The sequence below is a fragment of the Oncorhynchus gorbuscha genome, linkage group LG10, assembly GCF_021184085.1.
Source record: "Oncorhynchus gorbuscha isolate QuinsamMale2020 ecotype Even-year linkage group LG10, OgorEven_v1.0, whole genome shotgun sequence".
Lineage (NCBI taxonomy): Eukaryota > Metazoa > Chordata > Actinopteri > Salmoniformes > Salmonidae > Oncorhynchus > Oncorhynchus gorbuscha.
The window spans coordinates 72,050,036-72,077,122 of record NC_060182.1 but is presented as its reverse complement, the minus strand read 5'-3'; the positions used below and the strand labels follow the sequence as shown (position 1 = coordinate 72,077,122).

Genomic DNA, 27,087 nt, shown 5'->3' with positions numbered 1-27,087 from the left:
GGCTGCATCAGTTTACCTTTGCTTTATGCCCTTGGGAGAATCCCCGCGGGCATCTTTGTTGTTGGTCCAAATTATTAGCCAAGCAAGGGAAGTTGACAATGTAAGCCCATCAGCCCTCGTTTTTGCGAGTGTACAATTATGTTCACTCTGGGGCCTGAAACACCCCATTATTTAATTTGCGATGATTGTACATGTGCTAAGAAAAGTCAGCCAAAACCTAAAACCGACATGAATATGGAGAAGTCAACATACACGTGTAAGTAAAAACAAATGTAAATAAGTTAGACATTGTGCTAGTAATGCACAGGATGGCTCAAACACGTATCAAAAGTCATGTTTTTGTTTGGTTATCTTTTGGAAACATTAGCTTGTGCACATTACTTTCCCTGACATCACACTTATACATTGTAATTTTCGATATAACTTTAGTAGGATGGTTAACATACGATGTCTGTGGATGCGTTGTCTTTTAGCCAAAATATGAAATGCAATCATAATTAACTGTAGTGAATATAAGGCACACACAACAGTTCCATGATGACTGAAAACACAAGTGGGATGAACGAGTAGTTATACATTTCTGGGCAAGAGTGGTCCATTTAAAATTAATTCATTCTTCCCTCGCCCCTTGCCCTGCAAGTATCAACTCGTCAGAGGTCATGATAGGTCATCAGAAGTGTCCACTTATATTGAGGGCTGAGGAGAGAGGGTGTGTCTTTTAAGTGTTTGGAATGCAGCCTCTGGCTGGACTGAAGACCACACAAAGTTTGGAAAAATATCAAGTATGCGTCTCGCAACAGAGCCTTCAACCGCAAGGGGGCGTTGCGATTCCACTCCATTGTCGTCCACATTGAAATGAATGACAACCGGTGCAATGTAGAGGAGTGCTTATGGTTAATGTGAACGAGGCTTTGTCTGAATCGGTCCCATTGAGCCTGCTGCTCCAGCACGAATGATGCTGATGCTGCGCCCACGCTCAAATGTCTCTACTGCGCAGTCGCCGATGCAACGAACGCAGTAAGAGAAAGGAGACGCAATAATGGCCCTTGATAATTTAATTTTCGCCCAATGCATCCTCTATTTTTTGGCGTTTGTTTTTGGTTTTATTGCCGTAGTGCCTCTCTCTGAAAACACGGAGGATTTTCATGGAAAATGCTTGCTTTTCACGCGTGGTATGTGGCAGAATGAGAACATCACAGTTTCAAAGCAGCGCTTCATCGTTGAGGAGTGGGGACCGGAGTCTTCCTGCAGTTTCATCACTTTTGTCGGGATAGCATCTCTCGTCCTGTCCGCAGTGCAGTCATGGAGACTGCTGTTGTTTCTTTTCAAAGGCCACGACGAGTGAGTGTCAAAATCACTTGTGGTTCTTGTGTTTTGATTTGCAGGTTTTCTTTGTGTTTATTCTATCTGAATGATTTAAATAGAGAAAATAGATGCGTTTCAAGTAGCCCATGCCCATCCACTCCCACACCCGAATGATCAATGATCCTTCTTGATTAATTACAGCCTTACGTCCAATTGCTTTTTCTGAGGTCTACAGATCTAGCCCTCAAAAAATGTTAACGTATGTTTTTGCTATGGCAAAATCTGCCCATCTTGCCGCTTTGCTCCGTAATCAATATGTTCAATCAGCCCGAAGGAAGACATGCAATTTTCTGCCTTTCAACAGAGGTGCCATTACAAAAACTGCATTGATTAATATGCCTTATATAATGATTAGACGGCTTGCAATCTTTATAATAACCGTTTTGCTACTGTGCAATGCAGAGGTTTTCATTAGTCTGTCGTTGTTTCATTCTGACATAGGGTGGATAGGGTAATCTATCCATCCACGTAAAAACATGTATCTAAACCTAATAATGAATTAATTATTGGCATACAGGTACACCACCAATCTCCTTCTATTGGTCATTATCGTCCATTAGAACGCAACATAGTCACAGTTAAATGAATTATCATCTAATCAAGTCCAATACATACAACATTAGGCAAATGAGCCAGCGATGGTAATGATAGAACAATTACATTATTGAACCTGTCTTACATTCTCTCTCTCACTTTCTCTCTTGCTCTTTCACTCTGTCTCTGTGAGTGCAGTTCCCTGTTCAATGCCTTCCTGAATCTGTTGATCAGCTCCTTGATGGTGTTCACAGTGTTCCTCTCCAGCACCATCATTAGTGTGGGCTTCAACTTGTGGTGTGACGCCATCACAGAGGGCGGGGGCATGCCCAGCAGGTGAGGCTCATGACCCCATCTTATGGCTCTTGGACAGTCCGGAGAGTTATTTTCCTAAGCTAACTTTGTCTTGTATCTCAGCTGTGAGGACATGCAGGACACCGATCTGGAGTTAGGACTGGACAACTCCTCGTTCTATGACCAGTTTGCCATTGCCCAGGTAAGGGTCAGGCGGATGTATATTGCCATATACTGTGTTGATATCTTAGACTTATTAAAACATGTGCAATGAACTTGGAAACCCCTAGCCCCTGTTTAAATCTGTGAGGCTATGTAATGTCTGTTAAACGCCCCCCCCCCTTGCCTCACCATCTCTGCTGTGCAGTTTGGTCTGTGGGCAGCATGGCTGACGTGGCTGGGCATCACGGTCATGGCCTTCCTCAAGGTCTACCACAACTACCGCCAGGAGGACCTTCTGGACAGTCTGATCCACGAGAAGGAGCTGCTGCTTGGACACTCGTCCCACCGGGGCTCCGATGCCAACCAGTTGAAGAGTGGCATGATCTAACACCCAGAGGGCACGTGCACATTACTGACACATATCCTCCTATCCTACCCCAACTGCCAGCCCCTGTCAATCTACACTGAGTGTACAAAAGATTAGGAACACCTTCCTAATATTGAGTTTCACCCCTTTTTTGCCCTCAGACTTCCTCAATTCGTTGGGGCATGGACTCTACAAGGTGTCAAGAGCGTTCCACATGGATGCTGGCCCATGTTAACTCCAATGCTTCCCACGGTTGTGTTAAGTTGGTTGGATGTCCATTTGATGGTCGACCATTCTTGATACACACAAGAAACTGTTGAGTGTGAAAAACCCAGCGGCTTTGCAGTTCTTGATACAAACCGGTGCGCCTGAGACCTACTATCATACTGCACTTAAATATTTTGTCTTGTCCATTCACCCTCCCTCTGAATGGCACACAAACACAAACACACACTTTTTTAACCTATATCCCCCCCTGCATCTACACTGATTGAAGTGGATTTAACAGGTGACATCAATCAATAAGGGATCATAGCTTTCACCTGGATTCACCTGGTAAGAGCAGGTGTTCTTAATGTTTTGTACACTCAGTGCAATTTTCAATCAAGTGAAATCCATTAAATGTTTTTAGAGTGCATAATAATGTCTTGACATACTCCTCCTCATATGTTTCCTGATTTTCCCCTTGAAAACGCTGCTCATGACTGTAAAGCGCTGTAGGGTAAAGAGATTCCGGCTGTATTGTGGAGCTGATTCAATCCATTTGTCCACTTGCTATATTTGTATTTGATAATGAGTTACTGCTGACATGTCTTCCCCTTCAAGGCACACACTGGAGCGTAAATGAGCTCAGAAAATCAAGGTCATTTAATGAGGATAGAAATGGTGCATTGAGACTCGTTTTTACCGTGATTTCCATTTAGCTGCACATAGATGGTGACTCACAAAAGGTGGTTAATGAATGGTTCAAATGGATCATATTTTCTTTGTTTTCATTTTTTTTGCATGTACTGTGTGAATATAGACAGTGTGAGCAGGCTGACATTTTTTTGTGTTGGGCAATATATTATTTTGTAACAGTCGAATACATTCATGATAGGCTTTCAGTAATGTGTGAATTCTTTGCATGCATGCAGCAACAGAGTATGACATATGATTTTCTGTCCATTATGCAGTATCTACAATTATCAAACAGTATTTAAAAAAAAAATGAAAAGTGTACTTTGTAAGAACTTTGTCAATGAACTTAAACTGACTGGAACAGATCTCAGGATGAAATGCCTGAAAATCACAGAAGTAGCTAAAATCAGTCAATCTGTTCATCCTGATAATCATAAAAGCTCTGGCTGGCCCCTCCTTTGTTATTTAACACAATCTTGACGCAAAAAAAAAGAAGTTTTGACAGTGAGTGAGTAGCCTGTAACATAGACGGGATGACACATTATCCAAGGCTAGTTCTGTGTTGTTGTGCGTGAGGAAATGTAGCCTGCGGCGTGGAAAGATGGATCATCATTTTATTGCACACATGCATGCTCTCGCTCTCATGCCAACGCACACACGCGAACACACACACACACACAAATTCAAAAGCATGTTAGACTTTTAAAAGCTAGTCACCATCCTCACTGACTTTGGTATGCAATGACAGTTTTATTTAAAATTATTCAATTAAATAAAAAAGATAGAAACTAAGAAATCCTTCTAAAAGGCACTTCTTTCAAAGTGACCACATACAGATTGTCAGCAGTGAAATGCAGCTACTAACCAAAATGTGCAGATACAGGCCATGTTTACTTGCTAGGTATTTGTGCTGCTAATGACAGTAGTTCCGCTTGAGAGTGCAGAGAAAACCTTCCGTCTCAGTGTCTCTTCCATTCAGACATTGGTTGCATCGTATTGCTCAGATTTCTTCCAACACTGACTCTTTCCTATAGTTGTGTTCCCTGAAAGCTGTATAAAGAATATGTATTATTGGAAACAATGTCTTGTGTTTTATTGCTCAGATTGACATGTATTTGATAAGCATCACATTGCCCTTTAAAGCTCAACACCTGTAAAGAAGAGACTCAATTTCTAAATGCTCTATATTTGAATGGTGCCAGTTAATGAAGGTCCCACAGTGATGCTTCAATTAGTGTCACAATGTTGCTGCATCTTACCCTAGATCATTGGACCGTACAGTTAATGTACATACCTTTTATTTACTTTGCATCATAAACATTTGACCTAATTTAAAGTATGTTTCAATCCCCAAATAATCCACAGCTTTTAAAGCATTTGACATGAAGATTAAAACCTGAATATCGGATCAATCAAAAAATAGAAATGCAACAAAAGCCCTTTCAAAATGTGTAAAGCAAACATAAGTATTGGATATTTGAGTAGATGCAGATATGCAGTATATAAGAAATAAATAACATTTAGAGGATAGAGGATATTACTTGTGGCATTTGAGCATTTACCAAGAGGTACACTGTCATAATCACTCATTGAATTTGAGTACATTCCCAGGAAAGAGAGCGTTCATATTATTGTGCTGAAGTTGTCATCTTTGTCCAACTGGGATCACAACATTTATCTGACCTAAAAATGGTCAGACTACAGTTCTTATGCTGTAAAAGAAAGATGGCTTTGTCAATCAATTTGCTAGATCAACCTGGCACTGTGAATTGAAGCAGTCCTGTGTCTGTTTCAGAAATCCTTTTTAAAAGGTGTTCACATTGTGCTTGACTCAATCCATAATCCTTATTTTAGACAGTAAGGGTGTTATTTTTTTGCCAATTTAAAGCAGTTTTCACATTTTCTACATTAAATTATGTGCAATAACAAGGCGTAATATTGTGATAATCCTTACTATACGGTATATAGACATTCATATCTGTAGTAATCTTTTAAGTACACAAAATTACGTACTGTAATAAAATAAATACAATTGATTTTGCAATCCATTAAACATTTACTCACATACAATAGATTTTGTCAAGAATGGAAAATGTAAATGATTGTAGCAATTAAGTGAGCATAATCAGTGAGCGTCAACATTGCTGATGTGCAAAACGTCTTATCGATAAAACAAACATGGCTGCATACCCACCACCAGTGTACAGGCGTGGAGGATACGTACTGTATCTCTGAGATTACACATTTATCCATATATGGGTGTGAGCGTAGCAGTAGGGGTGCACATCTCAACACCATAGCTAGATAGTCAGTATGTATGACTGAGGTGTGCTCGTGGACCAAGCTGGGTAAGGACACCTTAAGGGACATGTAGTGAGGAAGAGAGTGAATTCACTGCTCCACGTCTCCCCCTTCGGTGGCTCCCAGTCACTGCATGGTTAGCCAGATCCAGCAGCCCCACAGCAGCTGTTTCATGTGTATCAGATAGACAGCCAGCGAGGCCTCCAGCTCCTCACACACACGCTGTGGGCGCCGGCGGTCCGTGCTGTACATGACCACGCCCAGCAGTGACATCAGCAGGAACAAGCAGGTGAACAGGGCCAGGTGGGGGCGTGGCGGTGACGTGTCATAGGCTGTGAACCAAAAGAGACCAACAACAAACTGTTGAATGATTTTTGAATTGCAATGGCTCATCCAGTCCGCCCGCTCAGGTGTGAGGGGCATGGCATCTTCCTGATTCCAAAATGAATTTTCTCCACCCATTGTAGCTAGAGGCCTGCTTTTTTTGTGTTTTTGGTTATGGCTCTTTGTTAACTGTATAAAATGTTCCATACACCAGATACTGGACTGGAATATGCAATATCAACAGTGGAAACAAATGGGCCAGTTCATTTTGCATGGCCCGGTGCCCCGGTGGGTGAAGATTTCACTTAATCTGCAAACGGGCCATGCAAAACGAACTCACTGGAGGGAGGAAAACCCATGCATCACAGTACAATATTAAAATGTCTATGATGGCATATTTTGACATGAATCACCACACAACAGTATTCCATAAACGGGTTTACTATAACAAGTCAGTAATGATCAGTCAGTAAGGGTGACACTTGCTTCATGCTCTTAGTAAGTTAATAATCGGGACCACTCTCAGACAGACTTACCAACTAAACAGTCATAGTATGGAACGTCTGCGAAACCGCTAGATAATAAACAAGTAAATAACAGCTTCACATTGCACCTAGACATCTAGCTGCAGCCACAGTACACACATGCCTGGTGGCATACAGCTACAATGGATGGCTGCACGTAATTAGCTATCTCTGTGTCACAGATTGTATGCTAACTCATTTGCATGCATAATTCATCATGAAGTGTAAATCACTTGAACATGATTGTTCTTTTTCTAAATTCAGCATTGCATTAAATACTACAGTATCCTCAAGGGACAGTGTTTTACGATCTAATCACAGGATTTTACTGTATCTTGTTCATTTTCTTTTACAGCTACGCCATAACAATGCAGACCCCTTTGTGGGGTACCTTGCCCCATAGAGAATGAGGAGAACAGTAGATTTAGCAGTATATCTCACCAATGTATTACTAAGAATTGCTTCATACATTTTTGATATAGTGAGTGTTTAACTCCCCAAACCCAGTGGAATAGAGCTGAGTCAGTCCAATGATAAATGTGTTTCTTGTTTCTGCAGACCAGGGCCTCCGAGTGCAGTAAAGAAGTCAGAGTGATTGGGTAGAGGTGAGAATGCACCAGAAGGTAACCCTCTCCATCAGCTATAGTCTGACACACATGCTTTATCTCCCCTCGGCTCGTTACATGCACTGAATGGGCCCTTTCAAAGCTAGGACAGGCCTCGTCCTCATGGCCTCCCTATGTTTGGTATTTGATCTCTTATCCTGCTGTGTCTCTCTCACCATGCACAGTGGTCTCAGGCTCCCGGAACCGGACCCGTCGCTCGCCTTTCCATCTGTGGCTGGGCTCCGAGTCTGATCCTGAGCCAGACCGTTTCAGTATGGACGTAGGGATTTTACCGTTGTTGACCTGAGGAGAGGGTGAGATATCATTAGAAGTGAGGACACAATGGACACCAGTTTTAAGTACATTGACTGGGGGAAAAAGGTATTCTTAACAAAAGAGTGTCACCTTCGGTTTGGGTGTGTCATCCTGTGGACTGGGGTCTTTCCTGTGCCAGACCTCGGAGTGTTTCTCCCGATGGGAATGGGGAAGACCGTTGTTGAGTTTGTCTCTGAAGGACTCGGCAGCAGCAAACCTCTTGGACAGCACTGTCACACACTGGTCCAGGGAGTCTAAGGAGTTAACCATGAGTCAACGTTAGTCTCCAACTGTCAATGGAACTTGGAGTCAAGGTACAAGTAAACATGCAGACAAATACTGGGTAGATAGAGCTGACGATGAAAGTTCAAAATACAAAACAAACATTTCTGTGTTGACTCCATCATGGCCATGTACACAGTTACAGAGCAATACACTAGCAACGTGTTATGATAGCTGTGCAATAGAATGAATAAGCAACATGTAGACGGCCCAGCTATCAATAAATGAATTTATAGGAGGCGTGCAGCACACACCCATAATGACAATTCCATGACAGCGATTTGAATTACATTGCAAAGACAAACTGTGTTCTTGCTTCAGCTGTTCTCTGTATTTATTTACAAATCTATTTTACCTAGGATATGGCCAAGAAGGTCAATCGGAATTAATGACAACGTACAATGTGAACTGTTGTCTTAGCAACCCAGGTTCTAAATAACCTGCTTTACAGAGCCTACGAGTCTGTGAAAGCTGACTCAACAGTTGATCTTAACATCTAGGGCACATTTTACCCAATGCAGACCTCTCTTCCCTAAAAATGTCAATTTTGGGAAATAATAGAAAATGCATCTTCCTCTTCATGCAAGCGAAGCATGAGCACAACATTACAGTGGCCTCAAACTGTCAAAGTATTTTATGTTCAGCTCTATATAAAACCACTTTGATGTCCAACAGCACAGTGAGTATGTTATTTAAGTTAACATTTCCTTGAGCTGACATCGTAGAGTACGAAGGTTAATTTGAATACTATGCCACTTACAGTGCGGTGTGTGAGCTGAGGCAAGGTGGTTGTTCTTGGGTTTGTCATGCCACTGGAGAGTGCTTTGTGTTAACACTACATCACCTCTCAGTGTACAGTGTGCATTTTTAACCACAAACTATCAAATATAAAACTCTTCGTCTGCCTGCGTGCTGTAAGGAAGGCTTGTCTGTCATACTGACATGACAGTACAGTACATGCTGTCACACTCATGACCATTTCAATAAGTCTATGGCTTTTATGTCTTTACTCAGCATGTCTATGGCTTTTACCTGAGTATTCTGTCTTGCCGATCTCTGCGTAGACGGTGGCCAGCAGCTCCAGACTCCTGTCTGTGATGGGGTGGTCGTTGCCAAAGGCCCTCTGATGGATCTTAGTGGCTTTCCCACTGTACTCTAAAGCAAGATGAGGTCTGAAAGACAAAGGACAGGTACACATAGTTAAGTAACATTTTATGGATTGTTTTTGTATCAGTAGTAGTTTGTATCAGTAGTATCAGTAGATTCTTTTTGTATCAGTATGCTCATAACATTTGAACTATAAAAAGCAGTTCATGTCATTCCAAAGAATCAACCTGGGCTTGGATTCGGGCTGAAATATATATTGTCTGGCACCCTTGGTTAATTTAATCCCATAAATAAGTCCTTTCAGGGAGCACAACAATGGCTGACCTTAATCAAGCTTAGTGGGACGTGCTGCATTGTCAGGTGTGAGGATCGATGTCGGTGTTTGAAGCAGAGCAGCATGACAAATACAAACACACGTGGGCTGAGCTGTGATTAGATTTGGAGCAACGAGGCTGGGCCGATAGGGCTGTGGGCTCAGGGCCAGAGACCCAACCTTATGAAGCCAGTGGAAACGTCCAGGGCCTGCCAACTGCCAAGCTGCTGCCCTCCTCCTGGTTCCAGTGTGAATTACAAATGCCATGGCCCCCACAGGTTGGTTTACTCTGCACCCTTCCATGGCTATCCCCCTCTGGAACAGAGTTAGGTGGGCATAGCATGGCATTACAGATTCCAACTCTGCTGCGCTCTCTGTATCTGTATCTGCCCGTGGGTAACACCACGCAAGGTCATTCATCACCCTCATGATTGGCCATAGATGAGAGCAAGTCCCGTTTAGTGTGGCAGATTTCAGGATCGCTGTTCCACAACCATTATTCCCTTCAATTAGTAATGGCCAGGTGTCCTTTTGCACTGTTTAGAATGTCCTTTGAGGACATCCTATCGCCAAAGTACAGAGAAGCCCTTCAACGGCCGAAGGACTTCCTGCCACAGCGTTGAAAGATTCAGGAAGCACCACAAGAGAAGATGGGGGCTGGCAACTACAACAGCCTGTTATATTAGTCCAAAATAAGTTCCTGTCCATCTCTTCCAGTTATCTCTTATTAGATCACAAATTCTAGCTAGGTGGCTGAAGTTAGCTAGTCTAGGGGTTAGGGTTAGGGGTTAGGGTTGAAGTTAGGGTTAAGTTTAGGATTTAGGTTAAAGGGTTAAGTTTAGGTTTACGGGTAGGGTTAGCTAATAGGGTAAAGTGTTAATGTAACAGTATAACTTTAGTCTGTCCCCTCGCCCATACCCGGGCTCGAACCAGGGACCCTGGCGCACCACCGCTAACTAGCTAGCCATTTCACATTGGCTACATTAAGTAACAAGTACTTGCAACGTAGCTAAAAAGTAGTAAGTACTAAGACCGTTACTAATTAGCTCAAATGCTAAAATTGTCCCTGATGAGATTCGAACTCGCAACCTTTGGGTTATACGCCGACCAATCCACCCACTTTAGTTTTTGCCTTCAGTAACCATCTGTCTTATGTAACCATACCAATCAAAACATATATTTAAATTTACATGTACTATGTTACATCTAGTCTATGAGACCATTGTGCTGGAGACCCAAAACCAAAAGTATTGTACAAGAATGAGGTCAAACAGCAGAAACCAACTAGTGCTTGTCATTGTTTGCCCAGAAACCCAAGACCCTGGGTACAGCCATAAACAATCTCTACAATCTCATTCAAGATGAACCAGCTTCCTCCCCTTATCCAACCATCACACCCCTCTCCCTATGCACCTGTTCCCCCCTTCCACCCTCTCAAGACAATCAGGCTTAATGCTTTAATCTTCCAACCAATGACAACATGGACAAATAAATGTTGATGTTACTGTCTTTGTGGCCTAACAGAGTACCCCTGCATCAAGGACCAGATCCCTGTGTTCTGGTAACATTAGAGATGGTGTCTTTGTGACCTAACAGAGTACCCCTGCATCAAGGACCAGATCCCTGTGTTGTGGTAACATTAGAGATGGTGTCTTTGTGGCCTAACAGAGTATCCCTGCATCAAGGACCAGATCCCTGTGTTCTGGTAACATTAGAGATGGTTTCTTTGTGGCCTAACAGAGTACCCCTGCATCAAGGACCAGATCCCTGTGTTCTGGTAACATTAGAGATGGTGTCTTTGTGACCTAACAGAGTACCCCTGCATCAAGGACCAGATCCCTGTGTTCTGGTAACATTAGAGATGGTTTCTTTGTGTCCTAACAGAGTACCCCTGCATCAAGGACCAGATCCCTGTGTTCTGGTAACATTAGAGATGGTTTCTTTGTGTCCTAACAGAGTACCCCTGCATCAAGGACCAGATCCCTGTGTTCTGGTAACATTAGAGATGGTTTCTTTGTGGCCTAACAGAGTACCCCTGCATCAAGGACCAGATCCCTGTGTTCTGGTAACATTAGAGATGGTGTCTTTGTGGCCTAACAGAGTACCCCTGCATCAAGGACCAGATCCCTGTGTTGTGGTAACATTAGAGATGGTGTCTTTGTGGCCTAACAGAGTACCCCTGCATCAAGGACCAGATCCCTGTGTTCTGGTAACATTAGAGATGGTGTCTTTGTGGCCTAACAGAGTACCCCTGCATCAAGGACCAGATCCCTGTGTTGTGGTAACATTAGAGATGGTGTCTTTGTGGCCTAACAGAGTACCCCTGCATCAAGGACCAGATCCCTGTGTTGTGGTAACATTAGAGATGGTGTCTTTGTGGCCTAACAGAGTACCCCTGCATCAAGGACCAGATCCCTGTGTTGTGGTAACATTAGAGATGGTGTCTTTGTGGCCTAACAGAGTACCCCTGCATCAAGGACCAGATCCCTGTGTTCTGGTAACATTAGAGATGGTGGCCCTTTTCTCCAACTCCTCAAGTGAAATCAACCAGGTGGTTTTTGCATGGGGACCACGGATGCAAACACTTATTCCTTCCTTGTTTATTGGATGAGGGAATATCCATCCTGATGACATATGTTCAAAGCACTATAAAGATATAATCCGTCTTTCACTAACAATCAGGGGGGGGGCCAATGTGTTCCTGAGTTCAATCAACTGAAGATGTGAGACAATCTACGGTTTAAATACGGTACATTTCTGTTAGAAATAAGAAAAGAAAAGCTAACCATTTTGGAGACTGTTCCACCACATAGACAGTTCAGAAATGTTCTATTTAAACAATGCAAACAATGTCTCTGTGAGACAGTAATATCACTGTTAATCACCTTTTAAATATATTGTACTCTCATATACAGCCTTTGCAAAGTAAAAAGAGCTAGACTGAGTATCAAAATACACAGCATAAATATAAGTACAGCCTTTTTTTTGCCTCTATACCCCTCAAACTCAACTCTGGACCCTGAAGCCAGTTCCACTGCATTTATTTATTGTTCCAACTGCATGTTTTCATTGTTCCCCTCTAATGAGGGACTGATTTAGACCTGGGACACCAGGTGGGTGCAATTATCAGGTATAACAGGAAACCAGCAGGTTCCTGACCTAGTAATAGTTGAATACCCCTGGTCAATACTGTATATTATACCATCTATACTGAGTGGACAAAACATTAGAAGCGCCTTCCTAATATTGAGTTGCACCCTCTTTTGCCCTCAGAACAGCCTCAATTCGTCGGGGCATGGACACTGCAAGGTGTCCAAAGCGCTCCACAGGGATGCTGGCCCATATTGACTCCAAAGCTTCCCACAGTTGTGTCAAGTTGGCTAATTTTCCTTTGGAACGCGGACACACAGTAAACGGTTGAGCGTGAACATCCCAGCAGCAACCATTCTTGACAGACTCAAACTGGTGCACCTGGCACCTATTACCATACCCTGTTGAAAAGCACTTAAATCACCCTCTGAATGGCACACACATACAATCCATGTCTCAGGGCTTAACAATCCTTCTTGAACCTGTCTCATCCCACTCATTCGACTTTGATTAAGTGGATTTAATAGATGACATCAATAAGGGATTATAGCTTTCACCCGGATTCACCTGGTCAGTGTATGTGATGGAAAGAGCAGGTGTTGTTAATGTTTTGTACACTCAGTTTATACCAGTGGTGTAAAGTACTTAATCATAAATACTTGAAAGTACTACTTAAGTAGTTTTTTGGGGTATCTGTACTTCACTTTACTTTTTGTATTTTTGACAACTTTTACTTTGAGTTCACTACATTCCTAAAGAAAATAATGTACTTTTTACTCCATATGTTTTCCCTGAAACCCAAATGTGCTCGTTACGTTTTGAATGCATAGCAGGACAGAAAGGGTCCAATTCACACAATTATCAAGAAAACATCCCTGGTCATCCGTATTGCCTATGGTCTCACTAAACACAAATGCTTAGTTTTTAAATGATATCTGAGTGTTGGCGTGTGCCCCTGGCTATCCGTAAATTTAAAAAACAAGAAAATAGTTCGCTTAATATAAGATTTATTTTATTATTCATACTTTTACTCTTACTTTTGATACTTAAGTATATTTAAAACCAAATACTTTTAGACTTTTACTCAAGTATTATTTTACTGGGTTACTTAAGTCATTTTCTATTAAGGTATCTTTACTTTTACTCAGGTATATCAATTGGGTACTTTTTCACCACTGGTGTATACTAATATATGCAGAATTCGACAATTATTCATATACACAATTACATTATTGATATTTAAAATGTAATTAGCGATATAAAAAATAAAAACAATTATATTAAATGGAATTATCAATATAAAAAATGCAGTTCCTAATGTTTTGTACACTCAGTGTATAACAGGCATTTTAACAAGATAATTCTCTACTGGTTCATCCCGTCCTTACTTGAAACCCAGTATAGACCAACAAAAGTACAGAAAGGTCAGCAGAACAGAAACAGCTACACATCTTTTTTAATGAGAGGAAAACCAACAGTACTAAGCAACACTGTCCTTATTGCAAGTGAGGACATTTTGTGTTCTACTTGTCCACTGGGCCCAGAGAGCCTTTAGACACACAGAACACTTAATAAATTAGCCTATTTTTAATTACATACAGTATTGTAACACACAGTGGAAACAGCCTTTCACGTTATTCATCTCTGCGTACCTTTTACTCACGATGCAGAGCTGGGCTAGCTGCTCCAGGTGCTGTGCCTGGGAGGCCTGATCCGATAGCTCCTCTGAGGACGCCCATCCTGTCCCCGCCGAGCCCAGCAAAGCCTCCTCCTGGGGGCCTGTTACACACACACAGGTCATGTAATCAGACGCAGTCAGCTGCCCGCTAATGTCTGTCTCTATCCTTCTCTTTCTCACGCTCTATCCCTCTCTCTCTTTCTATCCCCCTAACTCCCTCTCGCTCTGTCTCTGCCTCTCTCCACAGCAAGTAAACAGAATCCAAAAGGCTGGCGACGTGGTCTCTGGCAGGGCTGGCAGTGTGGAGATGAGAATGGAGTTTGAACAGCAGGGTACAGTGGAGCCAACAGGATAGTGAGCAGAGGAGCAGAGGTAAGAGGGCAGGGAGAAGATACTGTGAGTCAAAACAAAACACTCACCACGCCCACAAGAGCAGTGACACAGCTACCAGCTTACACAGGCAAATACACAACTGACCTGACCCTGTTGGAAGTGGAGATTAGCCTACATAGAAACGTTTACAGCCTAATGTTACAGAGAGGTAAAAGGAAAAGCAAAGTGGTTCAGAAATGGCAATAAGCAGACGGAAACTTTGAACAGGATGAGGTAAAAGAAAGAATAGGAAATAGGGTAGGTCCAATATCTTTGACAGAGAATGAGAGAATGTGGAAATGGGTAAAGGTTTGAACAGGAGATTGAAGGGAGAGAGAGAGACAGAAGGTTGGTGGAGTGATTGTGATGCCAGAAGCAGAGAGCAGGCACACTGCTGAATCAGGGGCCTCAGTATTCCATGGCGCCACACAACTCTTTATGAGATAATGCCTAGCATGGCTATTAGTCTTCCCTGTCTGTCTCATAACTCCTGCTACCTCCGGCCCACGCAACACTGAGCTGCTGCAGCATCAGCAGCCTCCCGGCAGACAGACAGCAGCCTCCCAGCAGACAGACAGACAGACAGCAGCCTCCCAGCAGACAGACAGAGAGCAGCCTCGCGGCACACAGACAGAGAGCAGCCTCCCGGCAGACAGACAGCAGCCTCCCGGGCACACAGACAGATAGCAGCCTCCCGGCAGACAGAGAACAGCCTCTAGGCAGACAAACTAAGAGCAGCCTCCTGTCAGACAGAAAGAGAAAGAGAGACAGAGAGTAGCCTCCCGACAGACAGAGAGACAGACAAAAAGACAGAGATGAATGCAGACGTCTGCAGAGGAGAGGCAGCAGGTGACCAATGACAGGACACTTTAGGTGAACACTGTCTCAGAGCTATGCTATGTTAACAGCAAATAAAGATGGACCGAGGTTAAATGAATCACATGGTGCTTGTTGGGCTGTAAGGAATACACCAGGCTCTCTGGTGGAGGTTTGTTTCTCTATTGTACAGAATCACACATTGCTGACTGGTATCAATTCAGATTCGTATCACACACTGTATGTCATACTGTATACCGCAAAGTTGGCTTCTGGCAAATGCATTTCCTTGGGTACCATTACGACACTCCCTAATCACCAAGTTAGAGTGATAATACCCTCTTAATGCTCCCATGGTATAGATCTAGATGTACTTGCCTGTGCTCCCCTGAACAGCAGTGAGCTCGATCAGAGCAACCTCATAGAACATCTTCTCAGCCTGAATGAACTGCAGGGCCTTGCCGTCTGTTTATATAGGTGAAGGATCAGTTGTCTCAGGGATTAAGTCAGTTGTTGAAGTCAGAAACAGTGCTGTCGCCAGGCTCAACTACAATGTGTTGTTGTTTTTAATGGCTCCTGAACGTGACCTCAGCAAGTAACAAGCTCATCACCAATATTCTAAACAGACAAGCAACTGTAATCATAGATTCCAACATTCTAAACAGACAAGCAACTGTAATCATAGATTCCAACATTCTAAACAGGCAAGAGACTGTAATCATAGATTCCAAGATTCTCTGTGAAGGCCTGAACTATAATAATCTGGACAGTCTCTTGTCTCTGATTCCATAATAACACACTAAATATGTGTTTTCCCTAAATATAGACTCAGGAGCCGAGTTTGTTCACTTTGTCAAAGGCATTCTGCATACTGAAATAAATGCATCCATTTGTAAGTCAATACCATTTACAATTGGCAAGGAAAATGTGCCTAAAATAAAACCAGACATAAACGGCCTACTTAAAAGTAGGAGCTCTCTGTTGCACGTGAGACCAGCCTTTGCTTGGTTTTATTTCTGAATTGTTGTGTGTGACCTATTGACTTCTGTTAAAGTAGCACAGATACAAATTAAAGCTTTTATTAAAGTATGTGTCGTATACAGTGAATACAGGCCACCAGAATGTTTGTAACAGCTTTCTACCTCTGTCAGAGCTAAAAAAACAAACCAATGATTTGACCTGGATCTGAAAAACACAGCAGCTGGTCTCACTCATGGTGTCACTAAGAAAGAGTCCTCTGCCTGCACCACTCCCTTGAGCCCAGTTTTAAGGGCACATGTAAGCCTGCTCTTTCGAAAACATAACAAAATGGTAGCCTATGAAGACAGTAGCCTTTAAATCCCGATCATAACTGTCCATGTGAAAGGAAAGAGGCTAACTTTTATAACTACACAGTAAAATCGCAAGAGTTAATTAAACTCGTATGGAGTCACATGTAATGGAGTTTATATGGTCCCACCCCCATTTTGTGTTAAACCTACTCTGGTCATGGTGTTGATATTTTTGGGGTTAAAACTTCACTAAATGGAGTAAAAATCCAACTCAGAGAGTTTCTTAAATGTAACTCCAATTGCCATTTTAGACTTTTCGTGTTGTTTTGAATAAACAGTCAACTCCAGAAGAGTACATTTCTCTTTCAGTTTACTTCCTTTGAGTTATAAATGTCTAAAGCCTTATTTGAATATTTCTAAAATGTGTCACAGTATGGTGCTTTGCAACGTGATCTCCTCCCCTTCGTCTCTAGACTGATTGAAGTGGACTTAACAAGTGACATCAATAAGGGATCATAGGTTTCACCTGGATTCAGCTGGTCAGTCTGTCATGGAAAGTTCCTAATGTTTTGTATACTCGGTGTATATGTGTATTTGAACCCATAATGTTTGAATTGAAGTTGTTTAAAAACTCCACGCAACAAAATATATATTTTGGTATTTGTTTCATTATGTCAATAATCAAGTTTAAGATATACAACTTTCAAAATATTGAAATACAATTGGTATGATGCATTTTGCCGCTCGTTTCGTGGCTTAATACTGCATGCCGTAGTTTCAAGTTCTGTCTTTGCATTGTCATCAACTCCAGAATATACTCATCCTAGTCCATTGTGGATTGATACTACGGTTTATGAAATGTCATAGGCTACAGTCATGACTAATACAACAGTAAAAAAACAACAAAGCTGTGTTTGAATACTCATACTAACTGCACTAACGGTACTATTTAGGACATAAATTGAGTATGTATGATGTTTATTGGTCATAGTATAGATATTGTTAGTATGCCAAAAGTTCCCAGATATCATACTAAATTCTCCAAAATACACTACCGTTCAAAAGTTTGGGTTCACTTAGAAATGTCCTTGTTTTCCATTAAAACATTACATGAAACGATTGGAAAATTAATAGGATATATAGTCAAGACGTTGACAAGGTTATAAATAATGATTTTTAATTGAAATAATAATTGTGTCCTTCAAGCTTTGCTTTCGTCAAAGAATCCTCCATTTGCAGTAATTACAGCCTTGCAGACCTTTGGCATTCTAGTTGTCAATTTGTTGAGGTAATCTGAAGAGATTTCACCCCATGCTTCCTGAAGCACCTCCCACAAGTTGGATTGGCTTGATGGGCACTTCTTATGTACCATATGGTGAAGCTGCTCCCACAACAGACTAATAGGGTTGAGATCCGGTGACTGTGCTGGCCACTCCATTATAGACAGAATACCAGCTGACTGCTTCTTCTCTAAATAGTTATTGCATAGTTTGGAGCTGTGCTTTGGGTCATTGTCCTGTTGTAGGAGGAAATTGGCTCCAAATAAGTGCTGTCCACAGGGTATAACATGGCGTTACAAAATGGAGTGATAGCCTTCCTTCTTCAAGATCCCTTTTATCCTGTACACATCTCCCACAGTTTTCAACTGGATTAGCTAACTAATCCAACAGTTTGCCTTGGATTAGCTAACGTGCCATTGGAACACAGGAGAGATGGCTGCTGATAATGGGCCTCTGTATGCCTAAATAATCTGCAGTTTCCAGGTACAATAGTCATTTACAACATTAACAATGTCCACACTGTATTTTTGATCAATTTGATGCTATTTTAATGGACAAAAAAAATGCTTTTCTTTCAAATACAAGGACATTTCTATGTGACCCCAAACTTTTGAACGGTAGTGTATGATGTATACAAGGCCCATAATGCAATTCTTCTGAAAATGAGCGTGACTTCCCAACATTTTCAGATTTGAAGTAAATGGCGGAAATATGCAGCCGAAGTCCGACGAGAGCGGATACAAATTCATTATTTTAACTTATTATGACAAATGTTAAGAAAGTGTTGAGCAATGTAATAAAGTAATGACTTTTCAAATAAGTTACGTTGGCCCACAATTTGTTAGCTACACTATCCTTATCATCAAATCAAATGTATTTATAAAGCCCTTCGTATATCAGCTGACATCTCAAAGTGCTGTACTGGATAAGAGCGTCTGCTAAATGACTTAAATGTAATGTAATGTAATGTAGAAGCACGGTGGCTACATAGCATTATGCTACCAGTATGCAGTATGTACAGGTATGTTAGCTAGCTACCTAAAGTAACGTTAGTTGGTTAATAATACATCGAACGTGCCAGTATATTATCTATATGCTATCTAACTAACTACCCAATGTTTATTGACTTGATTATTCACGTCATTATTAAAGCTAAGTGGTATAGTCGTTGTGCGTTCTCAATGGACATTGTTAATTCGCTCTGGCTATCTACTCCGATTTCAGAACACTCTCATCTGACTGTGCCAGAGCGCAGAATAACTGTTGAATTTATGAACGCTCAACACCATTGAATATAACCTGCTCACCAATGCTCTGGATAACATGAAAACAGCCTAACGAGCTCTGTTAGGGCGAGTAAAATGGTCAAAGTGAGGTGTTCTTCTCAATTGCGTTTGGAAGTAGCTTGCAAGCTAGCCAACGTTAGCCAGTTGGCTTGGGTGCTTGACTGCCGTTGTGAGGTCAGAATGCTTGGATCAACCCTACACCTCCGCCAAACCATCCAGTGTGCGCTCTGAACGCTCTGAGAGCGACGACTGCCCAGAGCGCGCTCTGGCCCTCCAGATTGAATTTACGAACACACTCAAAGTCGTATGATGTCTAGATAGTAATTTGTTATGCTAACAAGCTAGCAAGAGGTTGCATAGCGACAGCATCAACTGCCGGTAGACAGGTGAAGTGCTAGTATGCTCAACTGAAAGAATACTGTTCATTTAAAGTATATTCAAATTAACTAATAGTATAAAGTATGTAGTATATACTCATTAAGTATGTAGTATACAGTATGTTAGAATGGGTATTCGAACACAGCTCCAGTGTTTTGACAGTCAACATAGATGAAATTGGTTTCAAGGAGTATAGGCTGAAATATCTTTAAGCATCACACTTCTCATCAAACAAAAAATACTAGGCTCCCACAAATGGTTTTGTATGTGTGAGGCACGTTCTCAATAAGCAAGATATAGCATAGGCCTACCATTGACATGGCATTATAGGACTGACATTTTTTAATAGCCTATGTTTGGAGGACCATATCTTTGGTAACTGGACAAGAGGCATGGGTACCACTGCAGGTAGACCTACAGTACCAGTCAAAGGTTTGGACACACCTACTCACAAATGCTAAGAGTGTGCAAAGCTGTCATCAAGGCAAAGGGTAGCTACTTTGAAGAATCTAAAATCTATTTTGATTTGTTTAACCCTTTTTTGGTTATATGTGTTATTTCATAGTTTTGATGTTTTGATAGTTTTGATGTCTTTACTATTAATCTACAATGTATAAAATAGTAAAAATAAAAAAAAACCCTTGAATGAGCAGGTGTGTCCAAACTTTTGACTGGTGCTGTATGTGAGTTGTGAATAATGCAAAAGCATGTAGGCAAAGTTTGTTAATGAAATGAAATGAAAAACAAGCAGTTGTTACAGGAAAATAACAACAACAAAATCTAAATAGGAGTGTCACCAGATTATCTAATCTCTCATTTCACGATGGACATTTAACTGCCAAGTTTGATCTTTTAATAAAACTTTGGTGATTAAGATTTATTTCTAAATGTCTCATGAGCCAAACACTTTATCGATAGTCTTAACTACTTGGCGAATGCATTGGGCATGACAAAAAAACAGCCTTCATTTGCTGTGCTTGGTTTTTAATCAAATTAAATTAAATGGGCAAAAACATTCGTTTTTTTATGTACCTCAATACAAGGTTTACGGGCACGAAAAGCACATCCCTCTTGTTCCATGTCCATATGGCCACTGTGCTTCCTGGTTGGATAGGCTGCCCTTCCGTTGTCAAAATCAATGCCATAACCAACCAAGTTACCACTACAACCAGCTTTCGGATGCTCTTAAATATCCTCACCAGCGCATACTGAAATTGGCACTTTGGTGCACATATCTAAGGACACACCTCTGATATTGCCACCCTTACCAACTCAGTGCAAGCAAGGTCATATTAGACAGGTAAATTACCAATCCTGGCTCTAGGATTTGCGCTCGCTTAATGGCAGCCGAAAATGAAGCCCTATAGCTCGTATATAAAAGCCCGGCTGAGGTAGACATATTGGGCTGATGACAGACAGTTGTGGGTTAACTCCAGGGTTTACTGGGCCACTGATGTAATGACTGTTGATGGTCATTACAGACACAGCGCTGATGTCTGGAGATGTGTTCACAACGAATACATTCAGTATGCATTATCAAACAGATAGAACTGCATTGTATTTCCTGGCATATTAACTGTACCCACTCAATCCATCTCTTTACTTTTTCATGAAAAAGCATTCAATACAACGTGATGCCTCAAGCAAGTTACAGAAATCCGCCCAAAGTGAAATGTGCAATCTGAAATTAATGTGCTTTGAAATTTCTTTAAATCCTTTAATTCATGGCCACTTGCTCATCTGGGCCAGGGGCTCTTTAATTAGGTCAGGTGGAAATGTCAGACAGATCTCCACTCATTAAAAGGAGGAAAATCGCCATTGCCCGATCTCGTTGCTTTCTCTTCCTTAACTCCATCTAATCCAGGCATTCTGTGCCTCCATGAATCCACACTTCCCAGTAAAAATACCACTTTATGGTTAAAGGAATTCCTGCCTCAGTCTCATTCATTCCTCTGTCACCTGACCGGTGACCTGTTCACCTTCACTGCCAGTCATCCTACCTATCCAGCTACCCACACAGATTCCACAAATCTTTCAAAATCATTTGAGAGTGAAATTGAATTGACAGATGAGTATACTTTCCATGGAAGAAATGTCAATAAACAAAATGGAGCCAAGATGGATTTTGGCTAGAGGGACAGAGGTCACTTCTGAATTCTGGCAGCTCTGAGAAGAATTTCAGCAACAGGGAGTTATTATTCTGGCATTTGATGCTGAGTTGATGCTATGGAGTCTGTGCTTGTGAATCTATGAGTTTCCATCAGTCAGCTAGATTAGTCTGACTCTTCCCTTACCTCACTCCCCCGAGAACCTCCCCAAATACAGTTGAAGTCAGAAGTTTACATACACCTTAGCCAAATACATTTAAACTCAGTTTTCACAAATCCTGACATTGAATCAGAGTAAAAATTCCCTGTCTTAGGTCAGTTAGGATCACCACTTTATTTTAAGAATGTGAAATGTCAGAATAATAGTAGAGAGAAGGATTTATTTCAGCTTTTATTTCTTTCATCACATTCCCAGTGGGACAGAAGTTTACATACACTCAAATAGTATTTGGTAGCATTGCCTTTAAACTGTTTAACTTGTGTCAAACATTTCAGGTAGCCTTCCACAAGCTTCCCACAATAAATTGGGTGCATTTTGGCCCATTCCTCCTTACAGAGCTGGTGTAACTGAGTCAGGTTTGTAGGCCTCCTTGCTCACACACGATTTTTCAGTTCTGCCCACACATTTTCTATAGGATTGAGGTCAGGGCTTTGTGATGGCCACTCCAATACCTGGACTTTGTTTTCCTTAAGCCATTTTGCCTCAACTTTTGAAGTATGCTTGGGTCATTGTCCATTTGGAGGACCCATTTGCGACCAAGCTTTAACTTAATTCTCCCTCCTCATGATGCCATCTATTTTGTGAAGTGCACCAGTCCCTCCTCCAGCAAAGCACCCCCACAACATGATGCTGCTACCCCATACTTCATGGTTGGGATGGTATTCTTCAGCTTGCAAGCTTCCCCCTTTTTCCTCCAAACATAACGATGGTCATTATGGCCAAATAGTTATATTTTGTTTCATAAGACCAGAGGACATTTCTCCAAAAAGTATGATCTTTGTCCCCATGTGCAGTTGCAAACCGTATTCTATATTTTTTATGCCGGTTTTGGAGCAGTGGCTTTTTCCTTGCTGAGCGGCCTTTCAGGTTATGTCGATATATGACTCGTTTTACTGTGGATATAGATACTTTTGTACCTGTTTCCTCCAGCAAGATCCTTTGCTGTTGTTCTGGGATTGATTTGCACTTTTTGCACCAAAGTACGTTCATCTATAGCAGACAGAAGGCGTCTCCTTCCTGAGTGGTATGACGGATGCTTGGTCCCATGGTGTTTATACCTGCGTGCTATTGTTTGTACAGATGAACATGGTACCTTCAGGCATTTGGATATTGCTCCCAAGATTGAACCAGATTTGTAGAGGTCTACAATTATTTTTCTGAGGTCTTGGCTGATTTCTTTTGATTTTCTCATGATGTCAAGCAAAGAGGCACTGAGTTTGAAGGTAGGCCTTGAAATACATCCACAGGTACACCTCCAATTGACTCAAATGATGTCAATTAGCCTATCAGAAGCTTCTAAAGCCATGACATAATTTTCTGGAATTTTCCAAGCTTTTTAAAGGCACAGTTAACTTAGTGTATGTAAACTTCTGACCCACTGGAATTGTGATACAGTGAATTTTAAGTGAAATAGTCTGTCTAAATAATTGTTGGAAAAGTTTATTGTGTCATGCACAAAGTAGATGACCTAACCGACTTGCCAAACTATAGTTTGTTAACAAGAAATTTGTGGAGTGGTTGAAAAATGAGTTTTAATGACTCCAACCTAGTGTATGTAAACTTCTGACTTCAACTGTACAACCCATAGAGCATTGTTCAACTCTGGCTCTGCCCAGCCACATGACTATCCTGTTTTAATTTGTCTTCAGGGACCAGGGACTCTAACTGACTCTATCATGTATCCAACTATTCTGGCCTGCTCTCTGTGTAGACAAAAATACAAAAATGTCTGGATCATACTGAGTTTCACATAAAGTTCCATAATAACAACTCAAATTACTTTGTGAATGAATAAAAATATTTACTTTGAATCATTACAGTGTTAATGATATACTTGCTGTAGTCAGAGTAGCTCACATGGAGACGCAACCCATGACCTCTGCCTATAAAGTTTATATAATGTTACTGTTAACAATTCTGCCATAATTATTCATGATCCTATGTGTCTGGTTCATGTCCAAAGACAATCCTGCCATGACCGATGAGCCTCTTAACTAGATGAGTTCTGAGGACATGAGCAGACTATGAATAGCTCTATTGATGAAGTCAGCCCAATAAATCAACCTATTTTGGGAGATGGGTTGTGAAGAGCTGGGTCTTGCTGAGGCAGACAAGTTGACCTGGCGTGTAAAGTGTTTCAGTGTCTCAGTAACAGATAGGAGTGCCATGGGAAGAGGTTATAGATCCTGCAACACTACACCCATCTTATCTGAGCACTATACTGCACTGGCCTATAGTGTATAATGGCGGTGGTGGTGACACACAGCCACTGCAGAATACAGGTTAATTTGTTTTCTCATACTCTGTGTTGTGGAGAGATAAGCACTTACAAATCCTCTTAGGAGAAAGACACAGGGTTTGAGCCCTATTCAAAATCTTGAGCATTCTGGGACAAAGCCGTGATTATATTCTGGCCCAAGGACACTCTTTCTACAGTGCATTCTCTGTACAGTCAAATCACATTTTATGCTGGAATTCACCATGCCCGCTGCCACCAAAAATGGAAACAATCTTCTGTTCCCCATTATACTCACAGGTGTAGGCTTTTCATGCAAAGATAGTACTAATAGTTCTCTGGAAGTGGGGGTCAGATAAGGGCTAGGGGTTTGGTTTCACAAGGCCTCTGTTGGTGTGTAAAAAGGATACAATTATTTTCGGAGATGAAGAGTTCAGCAATCTGTAATCACAGAGGAAAACACATATCAGGATTGTATGATATGAATACACTACACAATGAATTTACTATCTGCATTCTACTCAGATCACCATGTATGAGCCTTCTCAGTCCACTATTCTCATATCAGCTACTATATTGTGGTGAGGAATGGACAACTCCTCTCTGTCAGAACTGTAGGTAATTCCATACTGACATACTGTATTCTACACGATACATGGACCAGTTCAAACACTCTTATTCTTGCAGAGCAGATGACATATTTACAAGTTTGGCGTTATGGCATATTACTTACATTCAAAAGAGCCATTTGACATTTTTCTGTCTGTTCTTGTGCTAGACAGACAGACAGACTCCTTCTCTTCACCGTGTACCGTGCACTGTCAACAGGAAACATGCTGATCCTGTGCTGTGAGTGGCAACATGACGTTTCACATTGGTGAAGGTTGTATTGGTATGTATAGTGTGACTTGTGTCTGTATAGTATATGGTAATGTACAGTATGAGTAACAGGCATACACACACTGCATTTGTGAATCAGTAAAAGCGTCAGTACTGTATGTTACAGTATGTATAGTATGTATGGTATCAGTATTGTGGTGAGTGTGTTTTGTGTCTGTGTGCTCATATGTATGTACACCACAAGTGTGTGCATTTGTCTGTTGACCCTGGACGTTTGTGTGCGCAAACATGCATCTACAGTATGCGTGTCTGTATTTTTGTGCGTGTATGTGCATGTATACATGTGTGTGGGAGAGTGAGTGATCATCCAGATATCAAGGTCGTTGGCTCACCTGATGCAGGCAGTTGGGCAGCGAGGTAAAGCTCTGCACATGCCTCAACCCCAGCAGGGAGCTGAGGAAGCAGTGTAGGGCGGCCTGGTACTCCCCCTGCTGCTGGAGCTGCTGTCCCAGCTGAAACAGGCCCTCCCTCCCCCCGTTCAGCATCCCCAGTCCCAGCCAGAGGCAGAGCTGCCTCCCATCGGAGCTCTGCCAGCCAGGGACAAATGCTCCACTCCACCCAACTCCACTACAGCCCCAGAGCAGAGAGGATAAAAAAGAATGAAAACAGCCCTGAGATAAAAAAATACAGCAGAGATAGGGTTTAGAAGAGCCAGACTACAGAACGGCTTACACTCAGTCTCATCTATCCACAGGAACTCAAGGGCAGGTGACGAGCTGAGCTAAAGAGCAAGCAGAGGCAGGCTGAGAGAGGCTCAATGGCTGAGAGAAGACAGATCCACGCCCCTCCCTCTCCTCCCACGCTGCATCAGGAAAGGAGGAGAGGAAGTCAGAGGGGATTTGTTCACTGACTGGCAGAGCCCACGACCAATCACTGTTTTACTCACGTACAGTAGCCCAGCCAGCGTGTGTGAGCAGTCTCAGCAAGTAGGAAACGGAGCTGTCGACTGAGCACTGTGGCTGGCTTTCCCTCACTCTGTATGAAACCAAACTGCAGGGCTTTAAGCTTCTGCAAGGATTCACTACTGTGCACGCTTAATGTATTAGATTTGTTAATTTAATATAATTTCAGGATACACTGACCTAATTTGTCTAGTGCACTCGTACAGCAATTTTGTGCAAGTGTGAAAACATGTCTTGGGGAGAAGGAATTAAATCAAGATATCTTAATGCTTTACTTATGGTTTATAAATGAGAAGCCTGGGAAAATGTGCAATGTCCATACACGGACTTGAGAATGTGCTTGAGAAAGAAGTTCAATATGTCTACATGTTTCTCTGAGTAGCATAAGCACATGGACGTTTTAACATATATTCATAACATTTTTATGTTGATTTATATATTTTTTTATAATAATAATTACATATTTGATATCAATAATTTAAAAAATGTTATATCAACAATTTTTGGGGATGTTAATGCACTTCACGAAGGCGGGATTGCATGTGCATGCTTCTACATACAGTCGCTAGTCTACACACCCCTTGTACGGTCTTCACATTTTGCTGCCTTAAAATGTCATCTAAAAAGAGACGTGCAAGGCTAGATTTATTTCCTATAGATCTACACAATTTGCTCCTCTTTTTCAAAGTAAAATAAAAATTATAACATTAACATTTTACAAATGAATACAAAAATAAGAAATGAAAATGTGTTAATGACGTGTCTTCACACCCTAGAGTTAATATGTGGTGTCACGACTTCTGCTGAAGTCGGTTCCTCTCCTTGTTTGTGAGGTGTTCGGCGGTCGACGTCACCGGTCTTCTAGCCATCACCGATCCATTTTTCATTTTCTATTTGTTTTGTCTTGTTTTCCCACACACCTGGTTTTTATTTCCCTCATTACTTGTTGTGTATTTAACCCTCTGTTCCCCCCATGTCTTTGTGTGGTATTGGTTATTTGTAAGTGCTTGTGCACATGTTGACTGGTGCGTGTCGGGTTTTGTACCCATGTTATTATTTTCTTGATGCCGTTGGTTTTGGTATTAAACTGCTCTGGCTATGACCTAGTTATGCTCTCCTGCGTCTGACTTCCCTGCACCAGTTATGCACCCCTTACA

General features: G+C 41.7%; 2 protein-coding genes across 3 annotated transcripts; one reads left to right on the top strand and one right to left on the bottom strand.

Moving 5' to 3' along the window:
* The first annotated feature begins 902 nt into the window (after positions 1–902).
* Positions 903–3,011, top strand: LOC124045277 (transmembrane protein 179-like). The gene is made up of 4 exons (XM_046364567.1): positions 903–1,341; positions 2,098–2,235; positions 2,317–2,395; positions 2,561–3,011. The coding sequence occupies exons 1-4, from the start codon at positions 1,040–1,042 to the stop codon at positions 2,741–2,743; spliced, it is 702 nt and encodes a 233-aa protein (XP_046220523.1). The 5' UTR covers positions 903–1,039; the 3' UTR covers positions 2,744–3,011.
* Positions 3,012–3,566: 555 nt separating this feature from the next.
* LOC124046490 lies at positions 3,567–26,122 on the bottom strand. Of its 2 annotated transcripts, XM_046366913.1 has the most exons (9): positions 25,361–26,122; positions 24,862–24,975; positions 24,539–24,569; positions 15,728–15,814; positions 14,136–14,262; positions 9,006–9,145; positions 7,782–7,945; positions 7,553–7,679; positions 3,567–6,255 (listed from the first exon to the last, which is right to left on the bottom strand). In XM_046366913.1, the coding sequence occupies exons 1-9, from the start codon at positions 25,511–25,513 to the stop codon at positions 6,050–6,052; spliced, it is 1,149 nt and encodes a 382-aa protein (XP_046222869.1). In that variant the 5' UTR covers positions 25,514–26,122; the 3' UTR covers positions 3,567–6,049. The 2 variants fall into 2 exon arrangements, with proteins under 2 accessions (XP_046222869.1, XP_046222870.1); XM_046366914.1 differs by lacking the exon at positions 24,862–24,975 and having other exon boundaries at positions 25,361–26,025.
* Between the last annotated feature and the right edge of the window lie 965 nt (positions 26,123–27,087).

What these genes read in the sequence shown, in the direction of transcription:
- LOC124046490 (XM_046366913.1), bottom strand. Translation starts at nt 25,513, where the DNA reads ATGCTGAACGGGGGGAGGGAGGGCCTGTTTCAGCTGGGACAGCAGCTC. An exon ending in TGCTGTTCAGGGGAGCACAG is followed by an intron (nt 14,263 to 15,727) that starts GCAAGTACATCT and finishes TGTGTGTAACAG; the next exon opens with GCCCCCAGGAGGAGGCTTTG. An exon ending in ATGACACACCCAAACCGAAG is followed by an intron (nt 7,680 to 7,781) that starts GTGACACTCTTT and finishes CCCTCTCCTCAG; the next exon opens with GTCAACAACGGTAAAATCCC.
- LOC124045277 (XM_046364567.1), top strand. Translation starts at nt 1,040, where the DNA reads ATGGCCCTTGATAATTTAATTTTCGCCCAATGCATCCTCTATTTTTTG. An exon ending in CTTTTCAAAGGCCACGACGA is followed by an intron (nt 1,342 to 2,097) that starts GTGAGTGTCAAA and finishes CTGTGAGTGCAG; the next exon opens with TTCCCTGTTCAATGCCTTCC. An exon ending in GGCGGGGGCATGCCCAGCAG is followed by an intron (nt 2,236 to 2,316) that starts GTGAGGCTCATG and finishes CTTGTATCTCAG; the next exon opens with CTGTGAGGACATGCAGGACA.